At 37.7% G+C, this 13,038-nt stretch overlaps 1 protein-coding gene across 2 annotated transcripts in view; it reads left to right on the plus strand.

Moving 5' to 3' along the window:
• Positions 1-13,038, plus strand: part of NALCN (sodium leak channel, non-selective) — a 323,837-nt gene that overhangs the window by 235,059 nt on the left and 75,740 nt on the right. For both annotated transcript variants that reach the window (XM_076009294.1, XM_076009295.1), the window contains 2 exons: positions 744-880; positions 2,175-2,316. In XM_076009294.1, the coding sequence (XP_075865409.1) occupies positions 744-880; positions 2,175-2,316 (279 nt within the window). The remainder of the gene's footprint in view (positions 1-743; positions 881-2,174; positions 2,317-13,038) is intronic.

Here is a 13,038-nt window from a genome sequence, read left to right on the forward strand (position 1 = left end):
AATTCTGCCAGCCAAAATACATACTCATAATCTCTCCCTAATTCAGCAGTGATTCCAGTTTGTAATGTTAAACCTCAGCTTCTCTGAAACTCAATTGGTAGAAATATAAATATATAATCTTAAATAAATAAATAAATGTATTTGCTTGCCATCTTCTCACAAAGATATTTTATGATATTTAAGTTAATGATTCTCAAGCATCTTTGCAACCAAACAGAAAATTCTTGCTCTCTGGACCAAAGGTGGTGTTTCTATTTTGAGCTTCTCTTTTTAATCTGCTAGGTGACATGACCAATTTTCTTGACATTTTCTCTCCTTCCAAATATTACCACTTAGCATGATTCTGTAGTTCATATTTTCATTTTTTCTTTGTGCTTTTGGTTTCTGATTCTAGCACATATATGTGTAAAAGAGATTTCATTGTTTAAATATGTGAATGATAAGTAAACAAAAAATAATGTCTGGGATGAAAAGAAGCTTATCTTTGGGAATAAAATAACAAAGTTTTCTTCCAATTTTTTTTCTGGTTTCTTTTTTTATTTTAGTTAAGTTTTGTTTTTGTTTTTTGTTTTTCTCTAACAAAGTTTTAGTGTACACAGAGAGTAGACTTGGTGGGCCTTTGCTGCCATCTACTGGTACTTCATGTAATTACTCATTACTGCTTCAATTCTAATCTAACTTTCTGTAATTTATATAGTAAGTACTATAGTTTCCCCTTTTTTCTCCTATTTTTTCTTCTTTAGTTAAAGCAAAGTGAAGCAAATGCAGACACCAAAGAAAAGCTACCCTTGCGCCTGCGAATCTTTGAAAAATTTCCGAACAGACCGCAAATGGTGAAAATCTCAAAGCTTCCTTCAGATTTTACCGTTCCTAAAATCAGGTATCAAAGTATTTCTTTAATTGCATGTCTCAGATACATTGTAAAAGATTCATCTTAAATCCAATTCAGCCTTTCTTTCAAACTCATATGTGGGTGGGTTTTTTTTTTCTGTTTTTAAAGTTATCATCTATATTTCTAGTCTCTCTACATCTATTTTAAAAACCATTGCCTTCTTTAAGCATTGTATTCAGAGAAGAGTCATTTCACAACTGCAGTGGCCCAGGCAAGAAAGCCACTTCCCACTGCTTCTCTCAGTGTGTCAACTCAGGGATTGGACTTCCCAGGTAACTGGGAATGGGGCTGGATTTTGCAGGGATAGCAGGTAGGCCAACCTCTGACCTCAGCCATGTAAGGATAAAATTGCATCAGTGGCCATTTTATTTTCAAGCAAACAGAGCAACCGCCACTGGCCAGGTTCCTGTGCTACTTCCTGCAGGGTTTGCTTAGGCTGCAATGTCTGGTTATTTATATACAGATATATATATAATTTACAATATAATATATAAATTACAATATAATTTATCTTCCACTTTTTAAAAGAAAAACCTTGACATTTTCCATCCAGACTAATTTTATTTTCAACCACTTTCACCCTCTAGTTAAGCAAATGCATAGAAGATGCTTTAAAACACCTATTTTTAATAATTAAAGGAAATTATTCTCCTTATAGCTCAAAAAATTACAAATAGAACATGAACTTTTTTTCTCAACTAGTTTTAAAAATAATTCTGGAGGGGTTGTGAAAGTATGAGACTGTATATGGTACCATAATATTTAAAGTCCAAGTAGAAATATATTTGCATTTCTGATTAAAACAAAATTAATTGAATTTGGTTATTTAAAGAGATGTTACTTGAATTGTCAGCATGCTTTGGAGATCCGATGAAGTCAGTTTCTTTTGAATCTTTAAATGCAGAATTATCTCTCAGTGACTCTTGTGATAAATGGAAGTTTGAAGTGAGGAACTAATTCTTCCAAGTCTTAGAGAAAAAAAAGTATCTTATCACTCCAAGAAGACTCGAAAAATACCATCAATTACTGAATATTATTGCTTAAAACTTATTCAAAGGACATTACATTTTTAAACAGGAGTCAGTGAGGATTCAGAAAACGTTCTCTAAATTAAATATTTTGGTAATTAACTCTAAACACCACTCTCAGTATGACGTGTCTTGTTTTATGTGATCTTTTGTCATTGCTTTTACCTTAGCTCAAGCAAACTCATCTTTGCAAAACGCCATAACTTGCCCCGTGTCATTAATTCCGCTGATGTGTGTGTACTTCATTTGCACAGGGAGAGTTTTATGAAGCAGTTTATTGACCGCCAGCAACAGGACACGTGCTGTCTCTTCCGGAGCCTCCCTTCCGCCTCTTCATCGTCCTGCGATCACACCAAACGGTCGGCGGTTGAGGACAACAAATACATTGATCAAAAAGTAAGAACCACTGTGTCCAATATCCAAACTTTTTAAAACCATATATGTTAGAGAAAGGGACCATGGAGCTATTTAGGGTCCTGGAATCCAGTGTCTTTAGAGAACAATGAAAATAAATTGTTTTATTTGTTGAAGAAATCATTGAACCTACCGTTTTTAATTTTATGAATTTAAATTTTGCACGTTTCTGAGCTGTGCCCTGAGCCTCCCAGACCTGCATGCTCCCCCGTGCAGCATGAAGGGCTCGGATCACCAGGTTCCGCCCAGGTGTGACAGCGGCCTGCGTCTCGCCTTCTGCACGCGACTGTGCCTGCATGCGGTTGTCACAGCACAGAGACAGCCAGGGCAGTGTTCTCTAAAATCAATCACAATCACTGCTGTTTATTGAACGCTTATTATGTGGCAGGCATTTTCTAGGTACATTACTTTATTACTTTATTCATGTTCTGGTTTACTTATTTCTTTTTTTTTTTTTTTGAGACAGAGTCTCGCTTTGTTGCCCAGGCTAGAGTGAGTGCCGTGGTGTCAGCCTAGCTCACAGCAACCTCAGACTCCTGGGTTTAAGCAATCCTCCTGCCTCAGCCTCCCGAGTAGCTGGGACTATACGCATGCGCCACCATGCCAGGCTAATTTTTCTATATATATTAGTTGGCCAATTAATTTCTTTCTGTTTATAGTAGAGATGGGGTCTCGCTCTTGCTCAGGCTGGTTTCAAACTCGTGACCTCAAGCAATCTGCCCACCTTGGCCTCCCAGAATGCTAGGATTACAGGCGTGAGCCACCGCACCCAGTCTTGGTTTACCTATTTCTTTATCATGTGAAAAGTATTCATACATAGAGATTTTTTTCCCTTAGATTCCACGGTAGGGTACCAATAGGGAACAGTATGCCTATAAAGCAAATTTAGGTAATAATGTTAAAGAAATATAATTTTCCATTTCTTCACTTTTAAAATGACATGACATTATATGTATTGTCTAGGTGCAAGTAAGCATATTTATATTTACACACACATATATAAACTTATATATGTATATGTATATATGTATTATATGTGTTACACTATCAAACTATATATCAATTTGATTAGATAATTAGTATCAGTTCAATTAGAAAATAACAGATCAATAATGGAGTTATTAAATGTTAAAAAGATGAATCATTAAAGTTTACAAATACATCTAGTTCACTTGCAGTTATTTTGCTTTAGAATTCTTAGTTTATTTCTTATTTCTTTAAATTGTTGCCATTCTTTTTCTGTTGCTGATAAAGAAATCCATGTTTATCTGTTATCATGTGAAAATAAAATACCAACTCATTCATGCTTCAGGATCCTCTGTTTCTCTCCATTCTCCACCACCCAACAGGGGTGAGTCGCTTGGAGTTCCTTCGCCCTTCTCCTCTCCGGCTCCTTCCCCAGCCCCTGCCCTAATGGAACCACTTACTGCAGCCCTGAACCTCCCCCTCAATGCCCAGGCTCTCTGCTGCCGTTCAGTCATTTTGCTCTAGGTGATTTTCTTTGCAGTGTATCTCCTCTTTGTCAAGGATTTTCATGTGTTGATTTTCTTTCTGTCACCTACAGATGTTATTTCTCTGTCCTGCAGAGTCCAGGATTGTAGATGACGAATCTGATGCCAGTGTCTTTTTTTTTTTTTATTTGAAAGTGATTCGATTTTTGTTTGGTAAACTTGGTTTGCTAGTTTCTTTTGAGAATCTTATACAATTTTTTATGTAGCCTTGGAGCTCAGAAACTTTATCCAGATTTACCTTATATGTCTTTTCTCATCAGAACTGCCCAGCTTGGAGAGCCTTTTCAGTTTGCAGACTAAGATATTTGCTCATGGAAATTTGCATTTATTATTTGTTCAATTATTACTTGTCCATCTGCTGCTTTCCTCTTCAGGACTGCCAATAGGGATATTTTTGTTCTGTGCTTCTACTTCCAGGCCACTAATTTGATCTCTACTGAGATTATCCTTTGCTTTTAAATTTTTAGTAAAAAACCATGAAATGTGTGTGTTAGTCTTAACTCTCCTTAAAAGCTTCACTTTTACTTATTTGTTTATTTATGTATTTATTTAGAGATGGGGTCTTGCTATGTTGCCCAGGCTGGTCTCAAAATCCTGGGCTAAAGCAATCCTTCTGTCTCAGCCTCCCAGTGTGCCACCGTGCCCAGCTATTATTTTTAATTCAACTTGTCACCTCTCTTCTTCACAGTTTTAAAGCACCCAATTCACAAAAGTTAATTCAAAATGAATAAAAGACTTAAATGTAAAGCATAAAACCATAATAATTGTAGAAGAAAATATAGAAAAAAACTCTCCTAGATATCAGCCTAAGCAAGGAATTTATTACTAAGACCCCAATGGCAATTACAGCAACAACAAAAATAAATGGGGCTTGATACAATTAAAAAGCTTCTGCACAGCTAAGGAAATAATCAATAGAACAAATATACAACCTACAGAATGGGAGAAAATATTCACAAACTATAAATCTGAAAACAGACTAATAAGCAGACTCCACAAAAAAACTCAAGAAAATCAGCAAGGAAAAAAGAAAACATTAAAAAGTGGGCAAAAGACTTGAACAGAAGCTTTTCAAAAGAAGATAGTTAAATAGCAATAAACACATGAAAAATTGCTCAATGTCACTAATCATTAGGGAAATTTAAATGAAAACCACTATGAGATATCACCGTACCCCAATCAGAATGGCTTTTATTAAAAAGTCCAAAAACAATAGATGTTGGCATGGATGCAGAGAGAAAGGAATACTAATACACTGTTGGTAGGGCTGCAAATTAGTATAACCTGTATGGCAGCAGTCCCCAACCTCTTTGGCACCAGGGACCAGTTTCATGGAAGACAATTTTTTTACAGACGAGGGTTGTGAGGGTGGGTGTTGGGGGGTGGTGCAGAGTTCAGGTGGTGATGCGGGGACCACAGCTCTGTGGAAAATGGCATGAAGATTCCTCAAAGAACTAAAAGTAGACCTACCATTTGATCCAACAATCCCCCTACTGGGTATTTACCCAAAGGAAAAGAAGTCATTTTATCAAAAAGATACCTACACTCGAATGTTTATAGGAGCACAATTTGCAATTGCAAAGATGTGGAATCAACCCAAGTGCCCATCATTTCATGAGTAGATTAACAAAATGTGGTATATGTATACCATGAAATACAACTTACCCATAAAAAGGAAGAATGAATGCCTTTTGCAACAATTTGGATGGAACTGGAGACCATTATCCTAAGCAAAGTATCTAAAGAATGGAAAAACAAACACCACACATGTACTCACTATTAAACTGGAACTAACTGCTGAGCACACATGTGCATAGAGGAAGTAAAAATCAATGGAAGGGTGGGAGGGGATCAAGCAGGGTGGGAGGGGATGGGCAAAAACCTACCTAACAGGTACAGTGAACAGTATCTGAGTGATGGGCACACTCATAGCTGTAACTCAAGCATCACAAAAGCAATCCATGTAACCAAAAACATTTGTACCCCCCGAATATTTTGAAATTTAAAGATGTAAAAATGCCACTAACAAGGAAGAGCAAAATATTGTCTATTAATGTTTAAAATTGGAGAAAACAATTCTATTTCTAGGATATTCAAATATTGTTTTTGAAAATATAGAATGTGAGGATTTCTAGTGGGACCAGGTTAGCCTCATGATTCTCTAATTCTAGCATATAGTAATAAAACGATCTCTAAGTGCATAAAACTTAACAGATAATGAGATTTGTTACTAGAAGATTATACTTTAATATTGAAAATATATTGAGGTATAGTAAATTATTTTAAGTCCCCTTTCACCCTAAAATTATCTATCGACAAAATAATCTTATTTCATTGTACTCTAAGAAGATTAAAAACAACTTTACATTGTAGCTTTTTTCATCATAGTCAACTCCTCCAGTTACAAACAATTATTCATATATGCCATCATTAATCTTTATAAATAATGTGTATTTTTAAGATTGAAAAAAATAACACCATACACAGGGCATGGAGGCAGAAGTTCACATGTCAGTGGATAAACAAGGAGGGGGAGGATGGTGTGGTTTCAGCCAGTCAGTCTGAAATTCCAGTTTACATACTGGAAAGCAGATTGGTTTGGTTTTGTTCGTTTCATTTCCAAAGCAGATTGCAAGCCAGGAGTGTGGAATATACCTCGGATCCGGGCTATGGTTGTGACCACCTACCTCCGGGAAGAGCACTAGCAGCTGGGGTCCTCCATGCCCAAAGCAGCAAAACAGTTTTAAAAATGCTTTTATAAATCAATAGTAACAATATCCAACTAGAAACACAAAGTTGAAATATTAGTCCATGAAAGTTTATTTTCTCTCTGAAAGGAAACATAATGTTTCTCACATTTCTTGAAGAGAGTATTTTGATTTGGTGAGGAGTAAATAAGATTCTTGATATGTGCAAGGGGGTGAGGAGCAGTCTGAGGAGAACTTGGGGCACCCCTTCCTGCACCCACCCCGCCCTCCCCTCCCCAGTGATCTCTTCATTGGGTCAGGTTCAAAGGACTTAAAATGCCATTTCCGATTTCTTTAATGTCCTTATATTTTTGTGGCTTATTTTTATCTTCTGATTTAGCAGTTATTTTTAACTGACTGAAAGTAAGATACGAATTATAGTTTTAATGTGTAATCTTATACTCGTGCCTCTCTCATAATCTTCTAAAACATAATGAATTAGCAAAGATGCTGCTTCTCAGTGGTGTCCAAGTCAACAGCATCTAACAGAGACTAGAATGTTTTGAAGACTGCAGGCAGTCGTCCCCAGTCAGTAATGCCGGTTAATTCAAACACACAGTATCTTACACAAAGAAAATTATAAACAATGGTTAGGTTGCCCTTCCTCCCATATATGACTAATTGGCCTCTATGTAGATAAACTACAGTTGTAATAATACTGTTTATCTCTGTAAAGCATTAAGTTTGGGGGAAAATGCTCCAATTTGGGAAGTGGAGTGTAGAGAATGTATTTTTCCGTCATCAGAGTACCCTACCATGGGAGTAGCAAGACCACTCATGTTGCATCCACTCATTCTTAGAACTTTGACTTTATTTAGGTCGTCAGAAAAGTAGGCTCCATTCTTTTCAAGTGCCACTATTTTCAGCTTTAGCTCCCTCCAGTTCTTGGCATTCTTCGTAAGAACTTAGGATTTGTCACCCTTGTGGAGTGCCACTGGGCCAGGGACATCTAAAACAGAAAATCCCTCTTCCATGAAGTTCGGTGATAAGGATGTAATGGAAACAGCAATTGAAGAGAAGGCAGTCTGGCATTCATATTTTAAATATGGCAAGCTTTGATTTTATTAAGAAACTCTAAAAGCCACTCAAAAACAAAAGTACATAAACACAGAACAAATATTCTGAGCATAGACCGTACCACTGTTAGCTCCCCTTATAAAGTATTTTCCAGCAAGCACTTGGTCCATTTCCATTAAAATCCCGACTGCCTTTGGAAATGGCAAATTTCCATTTGCGCAATGTCCTTGGCTCTCCATGGACAAAGCTGTCCCAGCACTGTGCACATGGCAGCTGTTTTTCCTCTACGAGTGGGAAGAAAGGAAATGAGAGGCTGCCATATTGGTGATTCTCACCGCGTGAACAAAGGAACAATACAATAATACTTTTCCCTTACTGGTTACCTGTAAGGAGAAACTTCTGACTTCCACTACACTAGAGGGAACCACCTTTCTCTTTCCAGGGGAAACAGTGAGTCCCCAAGACTGCAAGTTGAGGGGAAAACAACTGCCAACAACAGCAAAAGGGAGCTCCATTTGATTAAGCATTGCAGAAAATGCTAAGCATAAGTGAGGCAAGATTTTCTCCAGCAATTACCCTGGCTTTGAACAGCGATAAGTAATTTCCATGGCAACCTCACTCTGCAGAGACCATGTTTTTAAAAATAGCCCTGTTTGATCACCTTGATCACGTACTTTAGAATACCTGCCCTTCTCCCAGTAAACAACGCACAAACAAAAAAGGAAAATCTTAAGCTGTGATCGGGTCCTAGCGCAGATCCCAAAGGAAAAAGACGGGAGAGAGTGTTTTCCGGCCTCGCCTGTGGGATGAATGATCGCCCTTCCAGACTCCACTGGAAGGACATTCCCGAATGGCAACTCCCACACCCCCATCCTCCCACTCCTGCTCCCGTGGGCAGCTGAGAGGGGCTCCTTTTCCTCCTGATTCAAGAAGGAGAGGAGATTTTCTAGCTTCCAAGCAGAAAGAAATCAAGCAGCAGTTTCCCCTCTTGTCTTTTCTCCATACTATTGAAATGAAACCCTAAGTTCCTTAAGCGGAGTGGTTGTGAATAAACTGGGATGTGAATGTGGCTTTTCGGTAACCCGTAATAAAAGCAGCCCGCTCAGTCCTCAGACGTGAGTCATCTCATCAAAGTCAAGGTCTCCACTGTGGCCGAGTCTGGGGCTCCTCACTGCTCTGAGCTCCCTGGCGGTTCTGCTGTGCCAGCCCAGGTGCCCAGGTGCCCTTCCCGGCAGCAGAACCTCGAAGAGCCACAGGAGCCTGCGACAAGGGAGGGGTGAGGGCCGTCCCAGCCCCTCGACCTCATGCCCCTGCACTTCCTAGCAGAGCGTAAGAACCCATATGACAATGCACAGTGAAGAGCTCTCTGACAATAACGCAGTGTCTGCTCTCCCGCTTGTCTGCCTCCTTTCTTCCAAGCATATAAGCAAGTTCCCTATTGAGCCTTCACAGCTAACAGCAAACTCACGTACTAAATAAAGAGGAGAATGAAACATGTAATTACTACACTTTGTTTTCCCTTTTTTATTTCCACAAGTCTTCATACAGTCATTCAGTCATTCAACAAGCATCTGTAGAGCACCTGTTATTCATTTGCCACTCTTCTGGGTTGTGTGAATTCAGTAGTGAGCAGGATGTGAACTGTGCCCTGTACAAGCTCGTAGTCAAATGGGCAGAAACACACATAAGTGAGTCTAAGTAAAAAGTGTTGCAGGAACCATGAGACAGGACCCTCTGATCCCCCCGTATAGGAGAAGGATGATTGAGAAATAGAGGAGGAAGGTCCTCCAGGCAGAGAGGGCCGCATATGGAGGGTAACTTGAGGTAACTGAGAGAAGCAGGGTAGAAGAGTGGTGAAGTGATACACGTTTCAATCTTCATCTGTAAAGTAGAGATAATTCCTATTTCAAGGGTCGTTACGAGAATCAAATATGTTAAATGCTCAGCATCGCACCTGGCTTAGCGTATGTTATGTGCCTCTCAAACCAGATTAGAAAGGTTGCTGTTATTTTTTTTTTTTTTTTTGAGACAGTCTCACTTTGTTGCTAAGGCTAGAGTGAGTGCCGTGGCGTCAGCCTAGCTCACAGCAACCTCAATCTCCTGGGCCCAAGTGATCCTTCTGCCTCAGCCTCCCAGGTAGCTGGGACTACAGGCATGTGCCACCATGCCCGGCTAATTTTTTGTATATATATATTTTTAGTTGGTCAATTAGTTTCTTTATATTTTTAGTAGAGGTGGGGTCTCGCTCAGGTTGGTTTCGAACTCCTGACCTTGAGCAATCCACCCACCTCGGCCTCCCAGAGTGCTAGGATTACAGGTGTGAGCCACTGCGCCCAGCCAAGGTTGCTGTCATTAAAACATACCATGAAGTCAGACTCAGCAAATAGGCTCCTACTCATCAGTCAAGACTGATGACTTTTACTTAAACAAATTTAACTTTCACAGCTAACAGTCTGTGGAGCACAATATATTAATTACTGATTAATTTTTTTTATTGTACATGAGTCTGAACTTTTTTGGAGCCTGATATTTGTTGATATTTCCGTTGCTATCCCCATTGTCTACCCAGTGTGTTAAACTCTTAAGAAGCAAATTGAATTGTTCTGGAAAGATTTACTCTTCACAAAGGCTTGTTGATTGCAATACAGCATTTTGTAATTTTCTGTGTAATTATAGAGTGTTGTTGATTTGTTCTAGTAACTCCTCACATAGTAAGTTACTCAGCCTGGTCTATAATTTCCAAGATGAAAGTTTACTCACTTAATGAGAGAGAGAGAGAGAGACAGGCAGAGAGAGAGAGAGAGAGAGATAGAGAGAAAACAGCCTGTTTTCATCTTTAAAGCTTTCAGTCTTCTGAAAGAATTTTCTAAAATAATAGCTTAGTCTCTCTGCAGTATCATTCAAGATATATCTATTAATATCTGTAGGGGAAGAGTGGAAAATTACATGATACTACCACATAACCAAGTGGTAGTATCTCAAAGATACAAAGTAGCATGGTCCAAGGAGGGAAGAATTGCTGTTCATCATATCAAATATGAAAACCCCTCTGCTCATCTCTCTTTAGCTTAAAAATGCTTTACTAGATAATGAATTGTTCATTTAGTCATAATAATGGAGATGAAATTAAAAAATACCATGGAGCACTACTCAACTACAAAAAACCAATGGTGAACTAGCACCTCATATTATCCTGGATAGAGTTTGAGCCCATCCTTTAAAGTAGGGTATCACAAGAATAGAAAAACAAGCATCACATGCACTCACCATCAAATTGGTACTAACTGAGCAACACTAAAGTGCTCACATAGAAATACTATTCATTGGGTGCTGGTCAGGTAGGGGTGGTGGGGGTGGGGTAAACTCACAACTGATGGAGGTGGAGTGCACGGTATGGGGGAAGGGCACGCTTGGAGCCCTGGCTTGGGTGAAGCAAAGGCATTATCTGTAACCAAAATGTTTGTACCCCCCTAATATTCTGAGAAAAAAAAGATGCATACTATAAAATCAAGACATATTGTTTTTTCTTTTTCCTTAGACTTTGCAGTAAATTATTGAGCTCAAGATAAAACGTGGCTGTATTTAAGTGCACACCCTTTCTTTCAATAATCATTTTTGAGGAGCTATATATTCAAACAGTTTGCTGAGTCATGAGTGAAAAATACATTTTTCTACCTTCAGCTAACATGAGAGTAGGGATTCCCTATAAATGATTATTTTTGCAGAATATTCACTTGTGTAATCATTTTTAGGTCGAGATTATATGTAATCTGTTTGTATTCATTGGGTGTAGGTTCACTGAAGGTCAAAAGTAAATATATATATCCTAGACTATTATCGGTAATATAGAAGCTTTTAAATCAAATTTTCCATACCATCTCCAAATTAGGTATCAAGCAGCTAAGGTTGCTGCTACATCTATCTTTGAAATTACATTTTGCTCTTCCTTTTAAACTTTTTTCTCTTTTGAGTATAGCTTTACTTATCAATTGTGTTATCCATTAAGTGTTATGCTGGTCTCAGTGTGTTGCAGCTGTTGGCGATGATGGTGTTTTTGTTATTAATATCTGTACTTGAAGTTCAAATGCAACTGAAAATAAATATCGTCCAAGGACTGCTTCCTTGTACTGTCAGAATGCCATGGATTTAAAATTCATAAACAGCTGCATGGTTAAAAGCCTCTGACATTTTCTCTGGAATCATAAATCCACTCATCTTTTTGTCGTTGCAGATTTCCAATCTTTGTCTTTCTGTTTATATGAGATATAACCATAAAGTCATTTTATCTTTTACTTCTATAATTTAAATCTATATAGCATATATTTATAGTATCTTACCAATAAGCACTGTATATTAAACATATCTAAACTTTTTTCGGTAATTGAAGATACTGTTTTCCCCTCATATGTTTCATTATACTACTCTACATGATGTGTAAAATGTTGGAGATTTGACCAAATCTACAGTGACCCCGGACTATTGCTTTCGTAACTAATGCATTGTTAGAAAATTCAAGTGCCAGGAAAAAAAAAAAAAAGAAAGAAAGAAATCAATGCAATTAAGTTTCCAATTGCTTAGTTTCTAGCTTTACAAGATTTCCCTACATATCAAGGGAGTCGATTTATTTCAAAATAAGCATTCCTCCTTTGTAATGTTTACCTCATTCACATTCGTTATTTCAAGGATTAACTACATAAGAAAAAAATGTAGAACAAAAAAGGGAGTAAAGATTCAAAGGTAATCTTTTAATAATATGAAATTAATTCACTCTCAAATATATTTCAAGCACCAACAATGCACAATGCTAGACAATGGAGGCAAATGTATTAGTAGTACACAAGGATTATACCGTCCTTATACAGAGCTTAGAATCTAGTGGAATTCACAGAAAGATAAAACGATGCTTCACACAGGACAGGGATCAACTTGTGCTGGGTGTCATAGAGCCCAAAGGAAGAGTGAAGATTTTGCGGGCAGTGAAGATTTTGCGGTACAGGTGTGTGTGCATATGCAATGCATATTCATGTGCATATTTTAACTTTTGTGTGTGATATTTTACAGTTGCAGAATTAATAATAATGAAATAAGATCAAATATCTTGACCCATCATCTAAAACTCCCTTTTCATAAAATTCGTATCCTAAGACACATTTCAAAGCTTCCTAACATGATGTTATAATGATATTCACCCTTGTATACATCTGTAATATAACTATATTTTTCTGCTGCCTAATTAGTCACCTGTTTAAATGGTTTCTTTCTAAGCATAATGTCAATTCCATAAAAAAGTTTATTTTATGGAAACATCTTGCCATACACATGATCTGTCATATGCCACTTTGGGATTAATTTCAAGTTCATGGGTGCATGAAAAATTCAAATGTAGTCAAATGAGGAACCACCTTCAACCTATGCAATTTTAAGTAATT

The sequence above is a fragment of the Microcebus murinus genome, chromosome 13 (assembly GCF_040939455.1).
Source record: "Microcebus murinus isolate Inina chromosome 13, M.murinus_Inina_mat1.0, whole genome shotgun sequence".
Lineage (NCBI taxonomy): Eukaryota > Metazoa > Chordata > Mammalia > Primates > Cheirogaleidae > Microcebus > Microcebus murinus.